We start from the raw sequence: 23,558 nt of genomic DNA on the forward strand, positions 1-23,558 counted from the left end.
TTAACTCATGTAAATTCGACAATATTTACAGTTTATCTGATGTAGCCCAGTAAACAATGGTAAATTAAGGTGAATGAATGGCTGCTGCAGAGTGCTTAGACACTGTCATTTACCTAATAGAAGGCAGCATGGTATGCTGAAATGTTTGTGCAAAAACAGGCAGAAGTCTCTTTAGGTAGATAGGAGCCATTTCTGGGTCTCCTTTGGGTTCACTGCCCTCCTCCTCCTCTTTGTTAAGATCTTTCTTCTTCTTGTCATCACTCTTGTTCACTGGACACATCCAGTCTCCTGAAACACACAGATTGTTTGCCTTTTGAGACCGATAGACATTTGTGCATCACTCTCTGTCAGCAAAACCAAGTGCAGGTAAGCATAAAGCACATCTACTGTAGGTGCAAAGGGCCTGGTTAATTGGGTTAATATCAGTTTTTCAGTCAGAGACAGAAAAGGCACTTTACAATGAAATGATATAGCAGCGGAACCAGCAATAGCAGTAGTGGTCTTGCATAGTCCTGGTTTACTTACCAGGAGACTGCAGTATAGCTACAACTTCACTGTGTCCCCTCTCCCTAGCCTTGTCCAGAGGTGTTTTTCCATCCTCATCCCTCAGGTCAGGGTTGGCCCCATGACGCAGGAGAGTCTGCACACACACATTACAAAGGAAGCAATGCAAAAAAAAATTAAAAATAATAAAAATAAAAATAAAAATCAGTCAGCAAAACACATTACTCCAGAAAAAAAAATGTTTCAGAAAACTGGACTACTGCAGGACTAAATGTGCATTTCATCCTTAGCTTTCGTGTGTTACCTTGGCTACTTGCGGGCGTCCAAAACAGGCAGCATAGTGCAGTGACGATGACCTCTGACCTCTATTGACATCTGCTCCTCTCTCACAAAGAAACTCAACCTAGAACAATAGACAGTTGGTGAAACTGAAATTAAATAATACACAGATAACAATTTGTAATAGTATTAAACTGAAAAATTAATATCATTGTCAGTTAGATGTTCTTCAGTTAATTTAGTCCAGATTAAATGGCAAGTTTTATCGTTACCATTTCTTGCGTGCCGAAAGCTGAAGCCCAGTTGAGCAGCGTCTGTCCGACATCATCCATAAAGTTCACCTCAAATGCTACAAAACAACATTCCATTATTACCGATAATGCGCACACACACACACACACACACACACACACACACACACACACACACACACACACACACACACACAAACAACCTTCAGCAAAACACCACCCGTTTTCTACCTAATTTCACTGAAGTTTAGCTTGTCAATACATTTAAAGCCTATACTTTTGGAGCCAACTTTAAAACCAAGTTCTATTATTTTTTTTGTAATACATATGCAAATATATAACAGTCTAGCTGATATGATTACAAGGTTAAAAGGAAGTGTGATGAAATTTTTCCAAACTATCAACACTCAGACTCATGGCTTCTGTAATATTTATTAGTTTGCATCATCACCTCCAGTGTCAATAGCATCGATGAGAGCATCTGTGTCCTTGCTACGGATACAGTCGATGAGCTGTCGGTGTGATCTCTCCCCAGAACTGTCCAGACGTCGCAGCCCTGGGATCCTGCCCGTCGACCCTGCTGTGGACTTTGGCAGCGCTTTTCGCCCCTCAAACAGGAGCACCAGCAGGAGGTCAACCAGCCGCATGGTGTCCAGTACACAGCGCTCATCTCCTCCCAGCGCTGACTCCATCGAATCGGGCAGTGCTGAACGCAACAAGTCCTGGACACCCAGAAAGAGAACATTTAATGTTGATCAGACTTCTTACTTAATAAAGTAATAAATACATCTTCATTCAAGGTGTTTTGACCTACATGTGTCACTAGCGGAGACCCCCTGCAGAGTGTTGACAGCAGGCTGACAATGGTAGACACCTGGTTGCTCAATTTCGAGTCAGAAGCCGAGGGGCCTGCACCTGCTGAAGGCCGGCCTGGCTTGCAGGAAGATGCGGGGCCTGACACTGTCCCTCCAGCAGCCGCCATGCGGGACAGCAGCTCCTCTGTCAAGCCATGTTTGGCTAAAGGGGCAGGGTCTACACCACGACGTGTGAACCGGTCAGCCAGTGAGGCAAAGCAGCGCAAAGCACCGTCTGACACCTGCAGGAGAGGAGAGTTTTGAGTTATAGCATATTCAGCCTGAACAAGGTTAAAGATCTAGCAATGCTTTTCACAATTTTCTCTCTTTAATGAGCTTCTAAAAGGAAATTCGAGTTATTAATGTTCCAACACAGTACCTTTTAAACAAAACATTATAATTTAATTAGTTCTAAAAGTCCCACTACTTCTTTCTTTAAATCATTTTTCTCAGAGGCACAAAGCTATAGTCTCTGTGTTGAAGCTAGGAGTTGTTATAGCATTAGGAGAGAACAAAAACCTAATCTTTCATTGTAATATCTATTCATAGAGAAAGAGACAATCCAAACTCTGAAACTTCAGTTATCTCAATACTTGGTGCACCCCCTTCATATAGTAGAAAGTAGCAGTTTTAGCTCCACCCCTTTTATGACCACCCTCAGTTTAGGAAAAGTGGCAAATAACACAAATAAGAAGGGAGGGCAGCAACTATTTCAAAGTCTCTTTCATACCATGTATTTGTAATCAGAAAAGTGCATTAACTGGATGCAACCCCTGTTCTATATTTACCTGGTGGTCTTCGTGTTTGAGGAGGCTAGACAGAGACTCCACACAGGTCTCCAGAGAAGAGTCCTGGGGCTCCATTTTGCTGCAAAGGCGGGACACAACAGCCATGGCTGAGTGCAGAGTGTCTTTATGAACAAGGTGCCCACTGTCTCGGATGAAACTCAGCACACAGTTCAGCCCGCCTGCCTCAAACACTGCGCCAGACTCTCTGGTACAGATCAACTCCAGCACCTGGAGAAACACGAAAACATATGTTCAAACTTAATCTCTAGAAGGAATATGTAACTCCAAATCTTGGTGTACCTGAATCACAGACTTCTCCAAACTATGCCATTAGATAACATTTTTGGGTGAGTCAATGATTTATTTAAAGCACTCAACATAGAGACTGATCTCCCATCATCCTCACTAATTGATATTTCTACCTTTTCTCAGAAGATCAAAAAAAGAAAAATTGAAAATAACAGGACCAAATGACAGAAAAACAGAAAATCTAGTGGATAAAGAACCCCTCTGGGCCTCTAGCACAAGTCTGATCTAACACATCAGACTGGTGACAAAGTAAGGCCTGAATAAACACCACTGTTTGGGAAAATAATTAATAAACATCTGGCAGCACATTGTTGTGATCTCATGTCTATGGCATAGCTCTGTCTCCAAACCCCAAAGAACCCCACCCAAACAGAGAAGCAGCCTGAGCTGATCAAAACTTCATTTCATGTGTTAGCTTTCTGTTCAGGACAATAACACAGCAACAGATCAGGGAGATGCCCTCCTCTCTGATTAGACTCCATTGAGGGAAAAGAAAAAAAAAAGAAACTAAACCCCTCTGAGGTTTTAAATACTCTAAGTATTTGACTTTTTTGTATTAGTATTATTATTTTCCACAAATTTTACTTGTTCCACTATCATACTGCTTAAAGTGTAAAAATCACATGCGTGCCACACAGCCCAATGCTTTGAGAAAATCTGTGACAATTGTGTGCAGGAAACAGCTGGAGACACTGAAGAGCGTGTTGACAGTCAGCCCAGTAGGAAAAGATGAAACTGTAATTTAGTTCAATAGATTAAAGGTTGTAACTATTTCATCAACTGCTGCAACAGCAATAATCAAGTTTAATCAAGACATATGTAACAGCACATGCTGTGCATCATGTCTGGTTCTCCGGTACAGCAGTGGGATCAGCTGCATACGACTGATATTACCCTTGTTCTGATGAGCCAGGGTAGTGTGTTAGAACTATAACAGAACATATACTTTCAGTCAATTCATGTCGTGATACAAGATTTTAGTGGTGAAGTGAGGAGGTGTGATCTGGTCAGTTACAGAGTGCACTTTTTCTGTGAAATTAACTGACTTCAATGATTGTTCCAAATGTTAATACATTACTATATGACATGAGCAACTATGTATACAACTTTCCTTCACATATGGACTTTCAATGTGTGACAGATGTCATGTCAGATCACAAGACTTCCTCTTATATAAGGAAGTACGTTCCAATTTTGAGGATTTATTTGAAAGCCCAGCAAAGCAAGCTGGACTGAGGCTTTTGGCTTATGTTTAAAAGCTGTCAACAACCACCACAAGACAAGAAACAGATCAGACAAATGAAATGGGCCTCTCTCTTATAGTCAGTTGTCTCCTACCTTGACACACTGCTCAGCCAGGTCTCTGCTGGTCCTGTTGTTCAACTCCACTACCACCAGTCGATTACACAGCGCTTTGATGGCCCCATCCACTCCCACAATCCTGCGGGTACATTCTGCCGACACGTCCAGGTAGTAGGTTATTGCTCGGGCTGTAACCTCCAGCACGTTATCTGGAGCACTCTCATCCAAGAAGATCTTACAGAGCGCTGGAAGGAATGTCCGAGGAGGACATCTGGCAGATAAGAGAGGGGTGACGGTGAGGAAGAGAGAGTGCTGAATTCTGAAATCATGACCAACTGAATGCTTGTGAGACAAATACACAAACTTACGTCTCAAAGCAGCGGTCGACGTTATCTGACATGAGCAGTAGCATGCAGAGTTGCTCCAGAGCAATGAGTTGCATGTCACGCTCATCACCCTGACCCATCTGCAGCCACTCCAGCAGAGTGTCTGGGTCCACATCGGCCATGATGGCTAGCCTAAAGCAACAGAAATATACAGAAATCTTATTACTGTCACTCACAGCTGTCATTTATGTGCAAGCAATCAAAGTAGAGATGAAAGATGCATAATTTAGCTACATTTAAGTAGCTAACCGAGCCCCCGTGTAAGCTATTACTGTACTAATGCTCAAACAAATCTGATTTGTACGGTTTATTTATTGTTAGATATAATTAAAAGTGTTAGCACTTCCTATTAAATGTGATTTTGTTGGCCAGCTCGCTGTAATTTACCCAAGCTATATGATCCTGATCATGTTTTAATTTGTACCAATAGGGGGGTAACAAAAAACTTACTTGCCAGGTATATCACCTTTGGGGGTTTGTATCAATTTGCCATTCATTTGTAACAGCATTTTTCAACGCTTCCTTACTTGACAATGACGTCACTAAGTGAAATACGATCTGAAGCTACATCAGTTTTTTGGTGTCTGTTATGTGGACTTTGTGTGCAATCAGTGTGCTGGAAGTAAAATAAATTATTATAATTTAAAAACAAAAAAACCAACAAACAAAATGAAAGCCTCACCTAGCTTCCCGTTGGCTACCCGGTCTGGCTCAACACCCAATCAGTTGTGTCGCTGTTTGGGACTCATCCAACCAACCAGAGAGAGAGAATGGGAAAGGGAACACACTTAAGAGGAAGTGCTGACGTTCACAGGGATTTCTGGGACATGAAGTCTCTCTACCTGCAAACAGGAAGAACAGAGGAGAAAGGCTCAATTGACATTCATCTGTCTGTACATGAAACACACTAAAATGATTATCTGATCCACATTTAGAAAAACAGAAGGGCCAAAAACCAATGCTAAAGTAAAGGTGGCAAAAAAAAAAAAAAAAAAAAAAACTGCAGTTCATCTAATGGACACAAATTGGGGTCTAGCCACACCAACTCCCATGTCAGTCCCATGTTACAGCATTAACCCCCACCCCCCAAAAAATACAACAACAACAACACATATTTTCATCCATTTATATATTTACTATTTTATAAAGTGGGAGGTTGAATGTTTTTACAACTCATCCATCTGGATAACAGATGTTGTGGCTGCTTTGATTTACTGGACCTCTCAAAAGCATTTGTGATGTTGGTGCCTTTAAATGAAACTGACTGACTGATATTAAGGCCACCTTTGAGGTACAGACAATCCACATTTGTACTTCTGTTTTGGTGAGTGAAACTTTTCAGTTTCATTAGTCTGTTATTTAGTACCCACCAGCAGCTACTTGTATCTGTACACTGTATCCATATAGGTTTCTGGATGTAGCTTGATAAACTTGGCACTCCACCCTTTCATTCGCGGTCACTTGTGGCTCCCAAAAAAAAAAAAAAAGTATATATATGTATTAGGGGTGCAACGATACACAAAATTCACGGTTCAGTTCGGTTCGATACTTTGGTGTCACGGTTCGATATTTTTTCGATACAAAAAAAATGTTCATGCCTTTTTAATTTGTCATTTATTAAAATTATAAATATATATTTTAACTCAAAAGTACAGTTTTTAAATTTAACCCTAACCCTTGTGCGTGTTTTTTATTTTGACAGCGAATGCGCACCTGCGGACCACTTATGTGCAGCCCTGGTTATTTAGCTCATCATATTGCAGCCACAGAAATTCTTTTGTCCATGAAACCATAAAGCTGCACTTTCTTTTTGCCTTATAGTCTGATTTGTCATAACTTCTCCGTTTTGTGGAAAGCTTTTCTTTGGCTGTCACTTCTTCACCCTGACCTGTCTTATTTGGCTCAGCAGAACTGAAATGCTTTTACACGCTCACTCACATAAGCTCAGCGATTCTCTGCGCGATCAACCTCTCACATGTTTAAGCTTGCTGCGGGAGATTTCACTTGTCATGTTTGCATAGTAAGCTAACGATTAATAAGACGATGTCAGAGGAATTGGTGCACAAATTATCATCACTCACAGATCAGTGCTGTCGCTCTCTATACACAGTTCGCACGATTGCAAAGTGAAAGCAAAAAAACAAGCGCAAATTCAAACGCGATTTCAATATGTCACATATTGACAGTGGCTCACCAATGCCAATGACATAATTACCCAGCTACATTTCTGAAAGAATGCAAAAGCATTGACATATATTTTTCCTACAATAGCCTGACGGGCAGGGCAGAGATAGATTTTGGTAACCCGACTGAAAAAAATCGCTAGCTCCGGGACGTCGGGCTAGCGATATTGCAAGCCCTGTATCTGATTGAGGAATCACTCATCTTTGGAAAAGAGAGTTTATTACAGAGAAATGGCTCTTTCCAAAATAAAAGCTATACTATCCGCTTCTTCTGGGCTATATTCTCAGCAGCATAAGGAGAATCATGTGCTAACAGCTGTCTAAATGACTCGGCTAAAGTTAGTAGCATGCTTGCTTTTTTTTGTCTGCTTCCACTTGTCTTTGCACTAGGATGATGTCGGCGTAAATGTGCAGTCATATTCGTTGTGTTCCCACTAGTGCTTTCAGGTTAATCTCGTTGAAATGACCTTAACGCCACAACACGGCAAATCTCCGTTAACGAGCTACCGCCGATCGCCCCGTGCATGGGGCTAGACGGCAAACACGTTAACGAGCTAACTGCGCTAACACACTAGTTCACACCAATGTAATTGAGCATTGCATGGCACATCCAACATACTGTTTTACTTTAGTCCATGACTCTCTTACCTTCAGGGTCATACGTCACATGAAAACCAAAATAATTCCAAACGCCAGATCTGAATGAGGTCCATGTTGCAAGTAGAGCTTAACTTCTGTCTCGCTAGCTTGCCCTGCGCTCTTCCTTCTGACTATGCTGTCTGTGTTGAGCGCTCAGTGGATCTGCGCTCGACAGTGCAGCCTAGGCGGAGTAGTCGAACACAGATTCACTGAGCGCTCAACACAGACAGCATCGTCAGAAGGAAAATTGATAAAATAAATTACAAATGTTGTATTGTTCGATACATATGCGTACCGAACCGAAAGCACTGTATCGAACGGTTCAATATCGATACGAATATCGTTGCACCCCTAATATGTATGTATATATATATATATATATATATATATACACACACACACACACACACAAATGGCAGCTGCCAAAGCACTTATATTAAGGCTTTGAAATCTTGACTATTGTTGCAACTATACTCCTACCAGCCACTGACTGAAAGCAGCAGCCTATAAACATTAAGTTTACTGTGACAATGCAAAACTCAAAACCAAGTTAGAATTTTTTTTATTGTTAAACACGTCTTCAAACCAGAGGCTCTGTTCAGAAGCATTACCATGCAGCAGTCCCTGCTGAGAGTCTGTTGGTTGCACCCTAAGTTGATTAGTGGTTAATTTGAAGTCTGCTTGCTTGTTTGACTGTCTGGATATAAACAGGCTGTGCTGATGCAGATCCTCTTATCCACAGATTAATCATCACAACTGGCATCCTGACCTCTTCTCAACCCCACCACCACCATGGGGCAACCACAGCAAGACAGAATTTGGCTGGCCCTCCCTCTAACACCTTTTAACCCCTGATAGTGTTTCTATTGTCCAAGTCCAGACAGAAGTTGGGAATTACACAGTGTGATAGAAAACACTTTCTCATTCTTCCTGTTCATGACCAAAGCTTACCCTGTGGAGGTTGTCTAGGCTCTTTGAGTGTAGCTGAGAATTGGAAGGATGCCTCATAGAAACCACGTTTTAGTCTAAAAGCATTGGTTACTGTTCAAAACATTAGATAGTGAAATCCACTATATCAGCGGTCCCCAACCTTTTTTGCGCCACAGACCGGTTTATGCCCGACAATATTTTCATGGACCGGCCTTTAAGGTGTCGCGGATAAATACAACAAAATACATCTAGTACTGGTATCGAAAAAAAGAAAATTTATTCATAACACACGTGAAAAGACCAAGGAAAACCGAGTAAACGATAGAAATGATAACAAAATAACGCTGAAAACTGATAAAAACCCTGAAAACTATACATTTCACACCTGAGCCTCAACTCTCGCGGCCCGGTACCAAATGACTCACGGACCGGTACTGGTCCGAGGCCCGGGGGTTGGGGACCGCTCCACTATATATAACAACCAAGACTTTAGGTCAGCCATTAGTATATCAAAGCTTTAAGATACAGCTCGAATTTATAATATAGAAGATCTGGCGATGGCATGTGCCATAACACAATAACTTCAGTAAAGTCAAGTGTTTCCAGACGCTACTATCACAACACTCTTAAAGCCCTGCCACCACTCTCCCTCTGCACCTCCAGTTCTCTCACAAAGTTTTCCTGCAGCATGGAGGGATACAGCTCAGCTACTGTCACCCTGTAAGAATTGATCAATTGATATCAACTGCATGTGTGGCAACATCTGACAAAGCTCTTGTGACTCATCGAGTAATGCGACCGACTAGCCAATAGCGGCTAAAACCATTATCATCTGCAAATTATGCCGGGCGACAGTCATAGCAAAGAGATGAAGCACTTTTGAAATATGGGGAAAGCCAAAAACGGCGCTTCCTCCACTTCCGTAACATTGATTCATTAATGCTGAATTCTCTCGCAGCTGTTCTATTCCCATGTTGTTGCAGTATATTAATAACTAACCTCGTATTGTGGATGAATAATCTCAGTTGTTCTCCTGACTGAAGTCTGGCCCGTGTATAGCATCCTGCTATGCGATTGCATTTGTCCCTCACCACCAGAATCCCTCACGTTAACTTTTATTGAGTGGGAAAAAAGTTGGCGTTCATCCTCCAGCTTCACTGAGCCAATTTCTAACATTCAAAGAGCTCAAGCAAGAACAAGTGTTGTGAAAAATGAAATGTGTCCACTGCAGCCACTGTCTGTGATTTTCATGCATTAATTTTTCATCCACAAAATTTCTTTCACAGTTTCCCTGTTCCCAGTAAACTCCACTATTGCTCCCTTTTTCATTTTGGCCCACCTGTCAGCCAATCAACATTGGACAATTGCTTACATCATTCAATTCTAGTGACACACAGTCAGGATCCTAGAACGTGCATGGGAGTGCATTTCGGGTGGGGGAAATCTCATCTCCTCCTTCTGTCTGACCAAAAAGTATACGTGGACACAGACATTTGCAGGATTAGTGAGTCACAAAGGCACAATACTGGTAGCACATATGAAAAGTTTTACTACTGCACACGTTAAGGACTGCCATGGATTGTTAACTTGGCAGTTGCTGTGTGTTCGAATAGGTATTCCAAATTCAATTTCCAACGAAGAACTCAGGAATTACAACTTATTCAGGAATGCACCGCAAGTCAGACTTGAGGGGGCATTCCAGCTGAAAATTCTATTAGAAACTGAGAAAATCTGACTACAAATGAAACAATCAATTTGGAAGTGACCTCACTCACAGTTCTGACATCCAACTTCAGAGGTAAATATGGCAGCATTTAACCAGGCAAGTATTAAGAACCAATTCTTATTGTACTTACAGCGATCTGGCAAATGGAAAAGCTTCTTAGGGAAATGTGGGTAGACTAAAAAGAAAACTAATTTAACACCAACACATACTGGAGAACACACACCTGTAAAACTTTGTTAAATTATCTAATCACAAAAAATTACTTTAGCATAGACTGTACTGATTTTGTTGAAACCAATTTGCCGAAACATAGCTTTTCCAATAAGGAGTGGATACCTGAGACAAGATTAAAAGAATGTAATCTCTCCATAAAGCATTTCTTAAACCAGAAAGACAGCAATTGAAACATGGACATTTATTACTCAGTAATTCGGCAAAGTTCGCTTGACATGATTGAAACCTACAGAACAGCTGCCACGCTCACAATATGGTGAAACAGTTACAGTACACCAACATAATAAAAGTTACACATCACATAACAGTTACACAGCAAACTGTTAAGAGAAGTGACCATTAGGTAAATAAAACAAAACAATAATATAAAAATAAATGTTGATGTAGTAACACAAGAAATCAACATTTAAATGTTCCCATGTTGAATTCAAACTTTTATACTTCATATATACGCAATGTTAAAAAGTCGGGCAAAGAAAGCTTTGTTATGACTAATGGAAAACAAACACGTTCAGCCATATCCGAGAGAGCTAATCGTATGACCGCAATTTTTATTATTTGACGAGCCATACGGAGCCGAACTATTCACACAAACCAACTTAAGAGATATAGAACAGCTATGTTATTGGAAGCGATAAGCCTTAGAGTTAGCTGTCCAGTTGGGTACATACAATTTTATAGTCGAGTAGTAGCTTCACTTCCAGATTCGCTAATGTAAAGCATTGGCCGATTTCAGGCCGATAAAACGAAATAAAACTTAAAGAAATCTCCATAATCCCCCAACCTCAGACTCGGCTGCTTTCAATTAAGTCATACAATTGTTTGTCGCTCAATATAAAAGTAATTTCATGTACCGAAACCCGGAAAGCCGGCTAATGTTAGCCGATTAGATAGCCTTAGCACCACGTTAGCTTTCAAAAGCAAGCTGACTTTAACAACAAAAAAGCTTTCTCCCTACTAACAACTGAAGCGTCTGGTCCAAAAATGTTTTTTTAATTATTCAAATCATTTATATCTGTATTTTATGCTTGCTTTGTCAACCAACTATACATGCGGCCTCGGACTTCTAAAGGGAAACCACCGGACTCGAGTTCCACGAGAGCCGAGAGGCCACGATGAAACAGCGGACACAAAACTCAAGCGACAACGGCCTCGATCTTCAGGTCACCAGCAGAACGATTCACTCACCGTTTTTGCTCTTTTCGACAGAGAGACGATCGACAAGTGTATGAATAATTCTTCAGGGTTCAAATACAGGGTATAGAGCCGTTTGTGTCGGGAGTTATGTCAAGGTGTTTCCATTTCTTCTCAAAGAGTCTTAAGAGGTCAGAGTGGAGGCGGCCCGCAAAACACAACAGACCGGACTGAAATGGAGAGCTGAGGCGATTGAGCCCGCTGCCTTCAGAGGTCACTATCTGCCTCGGAAATGCCAATGTTCAAAAGCTATTCGCTTCATTTTTTCATTAATATTCTTAATTATTCTCAAAAATGTATATATCACGACTTGTAAATCGCGAGCTCTCACATAAATATCATTTTAAAAAATAATATATAACACACTGAATATTAGCACGGCGTGGATTTAAATTTACAGATGTCCCCAAACAGCTCCCACATCTCCCTTAAAGTTTAATTTGTACTTATGTAGAGCCACGAAGTAGCATGTGCAAGTGGCCGTTTGCCACTGTCCCTGCATCAACAGCCATGTATAGTTAGATTACTAGAGGTACACATCAGAAGCGTTTGCAGTTACAACTTAACTAAGGTGTTGATGTAATGCAGAAGTATAAATATATAAAAGTAAAGCAGAAGTACAAATAGAAAAGTAAAAGTAAATATAGAAAAGTAAGTATAAATATTTATAGGTATTCTAGCTGTAAGGGCCAATATATTTTCCTATATTTTCCAAAGTTTGTTCATAACAAACACCATGTTTGAGCTGTTCATAAGTTCACATGGCAACAGATCTGTGGCCATATGTCTTGGACACTTGGGTAAAAAGAGCTTCTATGCTGTCAACTGATCACCACCTGGTGGTGAATTGGATCAGGTGGCGGGGAAAGATGCTGGCCAGACATGGCATACTCAAAGTATATTGAGCAAGCATTGGGGACATCTGGCAGAGGCCCCAGTCCTCCAGATCTTCAATTCCCAGCTCTGACAAGACTTCAATTGCATTCTGAGGGAGGGTGGGGACAGTGTGTCTGAGTGGACCATGTTCTGCATCTGTATTGTTGAGGCAACTGCAAAATGCTGTGACTGCAAGGGCATTGGTGCCTGTTGTGGCAGTAATCCCAGAACCAGAAGTTCAAGGGAGCTATCAGGTTGAAAAAGAAGTCTTATCATGCTTGGTTAGCCTGTGGAACTCCAGAAGCAGCTGACAGACCAGCAGGTCAAGCGGAGTGTAGCTGACCCAAAAACTCGGGTGTGGGAGGAGTTGGTTAGACCACTGAACAAGACTTTTGGTCTCAAAGCGGTGGTGGGATGTCACTGACCTCAACTGAGGACATAGGTAAGGCAGTGGAAGGAACATTTAGGGAATACCTCAATCCCACTGTCACGTTTTCTGTATGGAAGAAGAGTGAGGCTGAGGGGGATGACTCGCTTATCACTTGAGGTGAGGTCACTGATTGAGTTGAACAACTGCTCCGTGGTAGGGTAGCTGGGCTGGATGAGATTCACCCTGGATGTTGTGGGGTTACCCTAGCTGACATGTCTCTGCAATGTTGCATGGAGGTCTGGTGGTGGCTTAGATTATATTGCACCAATTCATTACTAGTGTGCATAGGAATTTGTCCAATCAGTCTGCATGTTTTTTGTGGACCTGGAAAATCTATTTGACTGCATATCTCAGGACATCCTGTGTGTGAGGTATTTAGGGAGTATGGAATGTCTGGCCAGTTGTTACTGGCCATTCGGTCCCTGTACAACTGCAGCAAGAGCTTGGTTTGTATTGAGTACAGTAATTTAGATTCATTTCCAGTGTGTGTTGGTTTCTGCCAGGGCTGCCCTTTGTCACAGATTCATAGTTTTTATGAACAGAATATTTAGACATAGCCAGATGGTGGAGTCTCCAATTTGGTGGGCTTTGTTGAAAAACATCTTTGTTTTTTGCAGATAATGTGCTTCTGTTGTCTTCATTAGCTTGTGACCTCCAGATTGCTCTGGGATAGTTACTTTTGTAACCTGCTGTAATGTGGATTTTATACCAGGTTTTCGTGGTCAAGAGAACTGAAAGTGGAGGTGTCAGTTTAGCAGTTAAGACACCTTCAAACTCTTATCTATGGTCCAACATGTGGGTAGGGACAGAAGGAATGATTGGCAGAAATTAGCTTCCTCCAAGGGGTGTCTGGGCTCTCCCTTTTGGAGATGATCTTGGTCATTTGAGAGAGCCTCAGATAGGATAAACAAACTTAAAATTGCTCAGCCTATTATGAAAAGTGAGTTTACTACCCTGAATACATCAACAGCCTGTGCGAGTTTTGTAATAAACTCTTCTGCTTTCAGTGGAGGCTCCATTTGTTACAGTAATATAGCAGTATTACTGAGCAACAGAAACACACATGACCTTGTTCTAACATTCAGTGTGAGAACTCAGTGAAAAGCTATAGGATGGAGCCAAACTGTTGGCACTATGATGACGTGACAACTTCCCTAATCACTGCATATTTGCAATTATCATAGGCATTACTTAAGTTTTAGGTGCTTTGTATGTACATAAGACAATAAAAGACAAACATGCCTACAGGAAGGCAGGATGGAATCACAAGGCACTATAGAAATCAAGGCACTTTATATTGTAAGGTAAAAACCTTACAAAAATACAAAGAAAACAGAGAAAACCCCAACAATTATATGACTCTCTTTAAGCAAGTGCTTTGGTGAGAGTGGGAAGGAAAAACTCCCTTTTAACATGAAGAAACCTCCAGCAGAACCAGGTTCAGGGAGGGGCGGCCATCTGCCGCGCCAGGTTGGGGGTGAGTAGATGAAGACATGACAAAGACATGCTGTGGAAGAGAGACAGGGATTAATAATAACATGTAATTAAATGCAGAGAGGTGTGTAAATACATAGCTCCACGGCGGGTGTTGCAGTAAGGGGAAAACTTAAGGTTATGTATATAACCCCGGTTCTCTTTCATAGCATTCGTTTCGTGTCTCACTATGGGAACGCCTCCTGCGTGACCTCATCAGAAGCTCAAATACCATTACGCCAGCCCTTACAGGCTGGCTAGGTGACGCCCATGTCAGGAGGGGCCAGTGCCTCCCTATATAATAGGCTGACATAGCGTCAGATGTCATTCAAAACAAGCCCACCTCTTCCTCGCTTCCATAGCAAGGAGGGCGGTCTGGTGAGACACTCACTCATGCTACTCAGAGAACCGGGGTTATATACATAACCTTAAGTTCTCTTTCATAGCATTCGTTTCGTGTCTCACTATGGGAGAAATACTGACTCCCGGATTGCCAGACATGCCTGTTAAGAAGACAACTGTCCCCAACAGCACTTCACAGGGGAGAGGCCCCCACCCGGGAAGAACCTGCACTGAGGACCGAATGTGCTAGGTTAGGCGCTGTCACATCTAACCTGTAAAACCTAGCAAATGTATGAGGCGAGGTCCAGCATGCAGCTGCACACACCTCCTGAATAGAAACTCCCCTAAAGAGAGCCCATGAGGTTGCCAGACCTCTAGTGGAATGCGCACGTAAGCCAGCAGGGGGCTGAAAGCCCCCGCTAGTATAGGCCAAGGCAATTGCTCCCACTATCCAATGGGAGAGGCGCTGTTTAGACACAGGCTTTCCCATATGTGGTTTAGCCCAGGACACGAACAGCTGGTCACTTTGTCTGACACTCTGGGTTCGGTCCATGTAAATGCGCAGAGCACGGACTGGACACAAGGTATGCAGCCGCTGTTGCTCCTCTGAGGAGAAAGGCGGTGGGCAAAAGGCCAGCAGTTCTATAGGGGAACATGCGCCGACAACCTTCGGGACAAAGGCAGGGTTGAGCCGCATACAGACCCTCGTATTATCCGAGGAGAACTGAATGCATGACTGATGCACTGAGAGAGCGTGGATCTCTCCCACACGTTTAGCAGAAGCTAAAGCAATTAAAAGAGCCGTCTTCAAGGACAGAAATTTCAACTCAACCTGTTCCAGGGGTTCAAATGGGCAACAGGAGAGCGCAGCCAATACTGTGGGAAGGTCCCACGATGGAGCCAACGGCCTAGACGTAGGCAATTTACGCCGTGCACCCTTCATGAAACGGCATATTAAGGGATGCTGGCCAACAGTCTTTCCCTCAAAACCAATATGGCAGGCTGAAATCGCCGCCAAATACACCTTGATGGTGGAGAAGGCTTTACCCTTATCAATCAGGGCCTGAAGAAATGACAGAATCACAGCCACAGAGCACTGAAAAGGGATGGCCTGTGATTCTAAGCACCAGCTTTCAAACACACGCCACTTGTGCTCATATAGCGTCCGAGTAGACGATGCTCTAGAACACTGAATGGTGTCGATAACACTATGAGGGAGCCCCACCATGTTCAGGTTAAACCACTCACGGGCCAAGCCCATAGAGCTAGCCTCTCTGGGTGGGGGTGGAATATTTCCCCCTGTGCCTGAGACAGGAGGTCTCTGCGCAGTGGTAACGGCCAAGGAGGGCCGCACAGCTGCTGAAAAATCTCCGCCAGCCAGTGTTTCCCTGGCCAGTGCGGGGCTATCAGGATCATATAGTGACTTCTCTCCCTCACTCTGGCCAGAGTTGGAGAAATGAGGGCCACCGGGGGAAAAGCATAGAGGAGGGTTCTCGGCCACTCATGAGCTAGAGCATCCACCCCGAGTGGAGCTCTCTGATCGTGCAGCGAGTAAAACAGGGGACACTGAGCATTCTCCCTGGATGCATAAACGTCCACGGTCGCCTGACCGAATCGCAGCCAGATCTGCTTCACCACCTCCGGGTGAAGCTTCCAGTCCCCATACAGCAGGTTGCCCCTGGAGAGAAGATCTGCTCCAAAGTTCAAGATCCCCGGCACGTGAGTTGCTCTCAGTGACAGCAGGTGGACACTGCTCCAGACTATCAGTCTGTGTGCCAGCGTGTGTAACTTGGGGGACCCCAGACCCCCCTGTCTGTTGATGTAGGCCACAACGGTGGAATTGTCCGACCTCACTAAAACATGATGACCTCTCAGCCAAGGGAGAAAGTGTTTTAGCGACAGGTGAACCGCCAGCAGTTCCAGACAGTTTATGTGGGCGGAGCGCATGTGAGGGCCCCATTCCCCATTCACTGTTCTGCCCTCGTGGGTGGCCCCCCCAGCCGGAAAGAGAGGCATCTGTGGAAATCACCTTCCTGGCTGAAACTGCCCCCATGGCAACGCCCTGAGACAAGAAACCTGGCCTCTTCCACTCGCGGAGAGCGAGTGAACAGTCTGCAGAGACTCTCACGCGACGGTGGCCGTCTCGGTGAGGGTCCAGTCCCCGCGAGCCCACCCAGCGCTGAAAGCCTCTCATGTGCAGGCGTCCCAGTGTTATCGCCACTAGAGAAGAAGCCATCAGACCGAGCAGCCTCTGGCACTGTTTGAGGGTCACTGTGTTGCCTCTGCGAAACAGTGCAAGGGATGACTGTATGGCCGCCGTTCTCTCCGGGGACAGAAAAGCCCTCACCCGAAGGGAGTCTAGGCTGAGCCCTATGAAAGTAATGCATTGAGTTGGCGTCAATGAGCTCTTTTCCACGTTTATCTGGAAACCCAAACTCTCCAGATGGTGTATGAGAGCATTTGTGTGACAAGTCGCTCCCTGGCGGGTTGGTGCTGCCACCAGCCAATCGTCGATGTACGTGGCCACCCGAATGCCCTTTTTCCTGAGCGGGGCCACTGCTGCCTCGGTGCATTTCACAAACACCCTTGGGCTCAGTGAGAGACCAAAAGGCAGGACTACAAACTCGTAAGCCATCCCCTGGAAAGCAAATCTCAGATACTTTCGGTGTGGGGGATATATGGGGATGTGGAAATAAGCATCCCTCAGGTCGATTGATGTGAACCAGTCGCCCGCTCGTACAAACCGTAGCAGCGAGGCGTGCGTCAACATCCTGAACTTGTATGTCCTCAAATGCCGGTTCAGGGCACGGAGATCCAGAATGGCTCTCATCCCCCTCCCCCCTTTCTTTGGCACAAGGAAATACCTTGAATAAAATCCGCTGTGCATTTCCTCGGGAGGGACAACTCTTATAGCTCCTTTGTCTCTCAAGGTGGAAATTTCCTCCAGGAGAAAACTGGCAGACTCGCCCGGAGCACGAGAGTAAACAATTTCTTTGAATTGTGGTGGAGCGACACTGAATTGCAGCCTGTAGCCCTTTTTCAATGTCCTCAGCACCCATGCTGACTGAGTGCAGGTCGCCCAGCTCTTCATGTGGAGAGACAGAGCGCTCACCGGCCACTCCACCGAATATGGCGTTTTGGCGCCCCCTTGTGGTCGCAGCGCGAAACACACGCCATTTCGGTGTCCCGTCACCTCTGTCACAGGCGAGCGAGGTGACGGGCTCATCTGCATCATCACAGCCGTGGAAACGCGAGTCCCCACGGGCTGCGTTATGGCAGACGGTGCTCCGTTTTTCAGCATGTTTGATTTTCCCATGTGTTTTGCAACACTCGACAGTGCCCTCGGCAAACTGCCTGGATGCGCGTGTCGGGGCTTTTTTAATACAGAATGCATGAGAGAAGTGCTCGTGTGGAACACGTCCCGTTGAACTTGCTCTGGAACGGAGCTGGGAGGCGGGAGGGTGGCCCATGAAGGGGGGAAACTGGGTTCGCTCCCGCCTAGAGGAGAGGCTGTCAGGCCGGCCGCTTCTTCCTCCTCACGATCGCGGCAGCGGGGGGAGGAGGAGGGGCCGCTTGAGGTCTGGCCTGGGGAGACTGCTTCCGAGTCCATGGATTCTTAGGGGCCCCGGCAGCCTGGGGGGCTGCCTGCGTCTTAGGCACTTTGGGAATCCTGAAAGCGGGGACCGGGCGAGACGCCACCTGCGTGAATGACTGGCGCGGCGCTGCCGGGGTGGCATGCTGGGCCCTCCTCGGCAGGCAGAGTTTCAGAGCCTCCTCATCTCTCTTTTTCTCCTCACATCTCTTCTGCATGGATGTAACAGCCGCACCGAAGAGACCGTGAGGGACGACAGGGGTGTCGAGGAGTTCCTCTTTTTCCTTAGTCGTCAGGTTGGTGAGCCCGAGCCAGCGTGCTCGCTCCTGAAGAACCATGAGGCCCATGGCTCTCCCAGTAGCCTGTATGGCTACCTTGTGGAGGCGGAGGACGTGGTCAGTTATAACGCAGATTTCTTCCCACACTGTGGTATCTGTGTTAGCTGTCATGTCCTCTTCTAGCTCAGCTTGGTAAGCCATTAGCATAGAAGAGGCGTTGTGGGCTCTTACTGACAGAGCCGCTGCCTTGTAGCACTTATCTGTAAGGCTAGACTGGAAGCGGTCTGTTTTGGAGGGGAGAGATGGGGCCGATGAGGACAGAGACGTCTTCGGGTGAAGATGGCTCGCCACCAACGGCTCCACTTGTGGCATCCGGCGGAGGCCGATAGACTCCATCCCTTCACAATCCAGCAGGGAGCTCCCCACGATGGGGTGTTTCTCGCTGCAAGGTTTTGCTTTCCACGTCACCGCTATCTCATCGAGTAGCTCAGGGAAAACAGGCAACACATGCTTCCCCGTCTTTTTCGCCTTCGGCAATTTCTTACCGTCAAAACGAGACTTTACAACCTCTGTTTGTATGGCGGGCCACGGGATGTTGAGCCTAGCGGCTGCGCGCTTGCACATGTCCTGCATGTCGAGATCCAGGGGAGACGGCGGTGTCGGTTTTTCAACCTCGCCGGTAGCCGAGGGCTTTGCAGCCCAGCTGATGCTAGCCAAGGAGGTGGAATCGTCCTCCTCGCCGTCGTCAGACAGCAGGAGCTCCGAGTCAGCCGACTCATCTCCGTCCTCGTTAGCATCTCCTCCCCAGGTGACTCCAGCATCGCGGAAAAACACACGATCTCCGTGTGCCTCTAGCAACGGGAAAGCGGTCGCGATGGGCTGAGGGTCTGCCTCTGCCCAGCTCGGCCCTGGCGTTGCGGCCAAATTATCGGGCATCTCAGTTTCTCCTTGCGCCGCAGCAGCCTCACACAGCAAAGGGTCGCCGCCCGACAGGTTAGCCCGGCGAGCTAGCCTGCGGCGGAGTAGTTTGCGTGGGAAAGCCGTGCAGTGGATACAGTCGTGTGCAGGCGTCAGGGCAGCCTGAGCGTGAGATAAGCCCAGGCATGCGGCACACACGGGGTGTGTATCCCAGGCAGAAATCTTCTTGCCGCAAGGACAAAGTTTTGCAACTTCGTTGGCCGTCGTAGCCATGGTTAGCTAGAGGGTTGCGCACGTTAGCGAGACTGACACTGAGTGCGGAGAATATTGCTATTCCTCGCTAGCGTGGGGTGAAAAGTGTTGCTACTTTTCTACAGGTATTGCTACCTAATGTGTAAAACTGCTAGCCTCGAAGGGTATTGCTACCTGATGGTGAAGCTAGGGGTACCTTTATTAGCAAAGTGTTGCTACTTCGCTTTCGGAAAGTATTGCTACTTCCCTGGGTGAAAGTATTGCTACTTGGCACCCGCACTAGCCACAGAACAGTATTGCTACTGCTTGTATGCTAGTGGACAACTGAAAAGCTCGGAACAAAGCACCCGGCGACCGAGTTGTTCACTCGAATCTGTGGACAGTTTAGCTTTAGCACCCAATAGCACAGTTGTCTGCAGGCTTCTGTGAGAAGCGAGAAGAGGTTTTTGAATGACATCTGACGCTATGTCAGCCTATTATATAGGGAGGCACTGGCCCCTCCTGACATGGGCGTCACCTAGCCAGCCTGTAAGGGCTGGCGTAATGGTATTTGAGCTTCTGATGAGGTCACGCAGGAGGCGTTCCCATAGTGAGACACGAAACGAATGCTATGAAAGAGAACCAATTATACACAGGAAAGGGTTGGTGGTGTATCATGGGCTTTTGTTTACAACTACGCTTCCTCCTCACTGTTACCTAGCCATCCTGTTTTCCCTTGGGACAATCTGCTGGGGGAGAGCCAACAGGGCCTACGCTACCTTTGGCTGCTCCAGCTACAGTGGCCTGGCTAGCTACGGGTTTTTCAAGGGTGCGAAGCCGGTTCAAAAAGTGATTGCAGGAATTTAAGCTGTTAGAAATTACTTGTTGACCTAAATTCTGTCAAAAACAGATCAATCATATCTCTCAGGAAGAATGTCAACTAATTTGGAGCCAGTAAAAGCATTCCTATCATAAAATAGCTGCTGCAACCAGTTTTTGTTAAAGAGACCAATTTATCCTGGTACAATGTGCCACTGACATTAAAACTAGATGATAGTAGTTCTATAAAATTATTTGAAGTGACCAAAAAGGACTGGACTGATGACAATATAGGTACAAATACGCAGAGTCATGAAGATACTTCAAAAACAGGTATTCTTTTTAATTTGATCTACAATCCCTTCATGAATCATATTCACTAGAGTGTATTTACTAATATTAGTAAAGACAGTAGACGTTAAAAACACATAATGACATCAGAAATCACTTTTTGGCCCAACACTGGGTCTCCAGAGCTCCAGAGAGGAGTTACTAAACACACTGAGCAGGAAAGCGCAGGAGGGAAAGATGAAGAGGCCATGCTGCAGGTAAATCAAATAAGACGTTATCAGTAAGTTGTTAATTAAATGGGCTACACAAAAAGCGGTAAAGAGAGCCAACTTGAAAGAGAATCACCTTTGAGTTAACTTTTTATTTCAAAGCTGCGCTATTACACTTTACACAGAGCCACTTTAATGTCATCTGATATTTGCTGTGCTGTTTTTAACCACATTTAGTAAATCGTAATTGTTTTTGGTTCTTTTGTAAATTGACTTGTTATATGTGTAATATTACTTTATATTTTGGTTTAAATGTATCATGTAGAAAATTCCAGTATTTATTTTCAGATGTTTTTGCCTTTTTTTAAAATATGTGTTTGGTCATATTTGGTCACATTTTATGCATTGCACTATGTACATTCTACTTGTTCTGTCTGCTGGGTTTAGTTTATCTATTGGAAAAGCAATGGTATTTCTTAACCGTAAGATATATTGCCTTACTACTACCGTACTTTGAACTCCGATGATTAGGATGTAGATCTTGAAATGCACCTTCTTTAACAGTTATTTCTGCTGGTAGGGTCAAGTGATTGAATTATGCTGTGGTCCTTTTACCAAATGTCTGAGCGGTATTCAAATTTAGATTGAATTCATGACTCAGTTCTTTGGAGGACATGATCATTTGGAAGGTTTACATTTACCATCTTTAAACCCTTCATAGTCAGTTTTCTAAACCATGAAAACCTAAATGTGAAGAAAACAAAGAGATGAATTTAAAGACAGTTTATTTGTACATGTTCAGAACATTTAACTGTACCTACTCGTTCATTCTGTTCACACCTGTACACTGCACAAATGAGATGGCCAGGACAGAGACAGACACTCAATCTCTGCTGCCTTGTACACTTATTGCTGGTCAGTACTTTAATGTTACCCATCATCATTCAAGAAAATCATGTTAAGAGGACAACATTTACATTTACAAAGTCAAGACTTTTTTTCTTTTTAAACAAACTGATGAGATTTAGGTTTAAGTAACCAGTCAATGCTTTTTAAAGTAGATAACAGCACACTCAAAAAAACATCAAACTGTTAGTGTAGTGTTGTTAAAGGGGCAGTTAACCTCAAAAATCACAAGTATGTGTTTTCCTGTGGTCTGCAGTGCTGTTTCCTCATCTAGATTGCTTAGATTTGGAAATATCTACTGTAGATGTGTCTGCTTTTGCTTGAATAAAATGTATGTGGTGCTCAGAGCAGCAGAAAAATGACATGTGATCAATCCTAGCACAATGTCTTTGAAAAAAAAATCATGAATGGGTTCATAAAAAAATCAAATGAAAAAATAACAAAGTGAAATTGGCAAGTGTGCAAAACTTATACTTGGGTAAAAAAAAAAAAAAAAAACCTCAGGCAACTGAATGTTGCCTTTTAGGACATGCACGCTAACAGCTGTTGGTAGTTTTAAAACACCAGGTAGTGGCTTTAATGGTAAAGCAAACACACGGGCAAATGGAAAGGGATACTAACAATATACAGGAGCAGTTATGTCACTTTTTGTTATTGTCCCAGTCTTGACGATAGAGATTGGATTGAGGTCATATGCAAGAGGTGAAAAATTTAACTCAAAAGACTGAACTGATGACCCAGGTATCCCAGGGTTGATCAGTTAAAGTCCCACCTTTATGATGGCATGCTGTGACTTAATTCAAATTAATGCTTAATAACCCAAGAAGTTGCATGTGATGGCCAAACCCGTGGCCACACTCTAAAGTCAGTAACTTTTGTATTTTCATTCTTCATTTGAACATAGTAATACATTTTAGTTTCCAATAACTTTATTGATTGGTTTGGATACATTTGTTCTATTTGTAAGCGCGCACATTTAGTTTACTTATGTATTCATACTACTTAATTTCTTTGCTTTCTGACTAACTTTTGTCTTTTTATTTCTTACCTGCCATCATCCCTGGGAGTTGCCGGACAAAAGATGGTAGCCAGGGTTTGAAACCATTAAATATGAAGGAAGATAATTGGACCACACCACCACTTCCTGCTGAAGGGGGGAATGTGTGTTTTCTTTACTTTAAAAACAAAGTATTTGTATTTAATTAAATATTTGAGTTTAGGGTTTAATGGGGTTTTGATTTTCTTCTTTAGGGTTGAGTTTATTAACAAACTAGATTGTACTGCATCGTTTGTGATTTATGATTGTGTTTTGTTTGTTACCCCTCATGTGTCACAATGGTCTGATCAGCCATTATATATACCCTTGTATGTCATTTCATGTTTAGGTCAATTATGTATGTTTGAGCAGTCATTTGGTTTGTTAAGTTTGCAGTCTTTGCCTGAGTTCAGTTTTGTTTCTTTGACCTCTTTTATGAGCTCAACATTTATTAGTCTTGTAAATATAATTTTTGGGGGTTAAATAAATGGAAACTATATTTTTCTAATAATTCCTGGGCTCCTCCTGTTTTTCAACTCGGTCCATCACATTGCAATACAGCAACACTTAATACAAAA

The 23,558-nt window shown here is 44.0% G+C and overlaps 1 protein-coding gene across 4 annotated transcripts in view; it reads right to left on the minus strand.

The window, feature by feature from the left end:
* The window catches only part of LOC120740051 (E3 ubiquitin-protein ligase HECTD1), a 41,834-nt gene extending 30,058 nt beyond the window's left edge, over positions 1–11,776 (minus strand). For 2 of the 4 annotated variants that reach the window (XM_040042137.1, XM_040042135.1), the window contains exons 1-11: positions 11,574–11,776; positions 5,356–5,515; positions 4,656–4,805; positions 4,324–4,558; positions 2,677–2,904; positions 1,849–2,130; positions 1,486–1,756; positions 1,056–1,132; positions 809–907; positions 526–640; positions 114–288 (exon numbers count right to left, since the gene is read on the minus strand). In XM_040042137.1, the coding sequence (XP_039898071.1) occupies positions 114–288; positions 526–640; positions 809–907; positions 1,056–1,132; positions 1,486–1,756; positions 1,849–2,130; positions 2,677–2,904; positions 4,324–4,558; positions 4,656–4,795 (1,622 nt within the window). In that variant the 5' untranslated portion in view covers positions 4,796–4,805; positions 5,356–5,515; positions 11,574–11,776. The remainder of the gene's footprint in view (positions 1–113; positions 289–525; positions 641–808; positions 908–1,055; positions 1,133–1,485; positions 1,757–1,848; positions 2,131–2,676; positions 2,905–4,323; positions 4,559–4,655; positions 4,806–5,355; positions 5,516–11,573) is intronic. The other 2 variants (XM_040042138.1, XM_040042136.1) reach the window with 1 other exon arrangement.
* Between the last annotated feature and the right edge of the window lie 11,782 nt (positions 11,777–23,558).

The sequence above is a fragment of the Simochromis diagramma genome, unplaced genomic scaffold, assembly GCF_900408965.1.
Source record: "Simochromis diagramma unplaced genomic scaffold, fSimDia1.1 OVJJ01000304.1, whole genome shotgun sequence".
Classification (NCBI taxonomy): Eukaryota; Metazoa; Chordata; class Actinopteri; order Cichliformes; family Cichlidae; genus Simochromis; species Simochromis diagramma.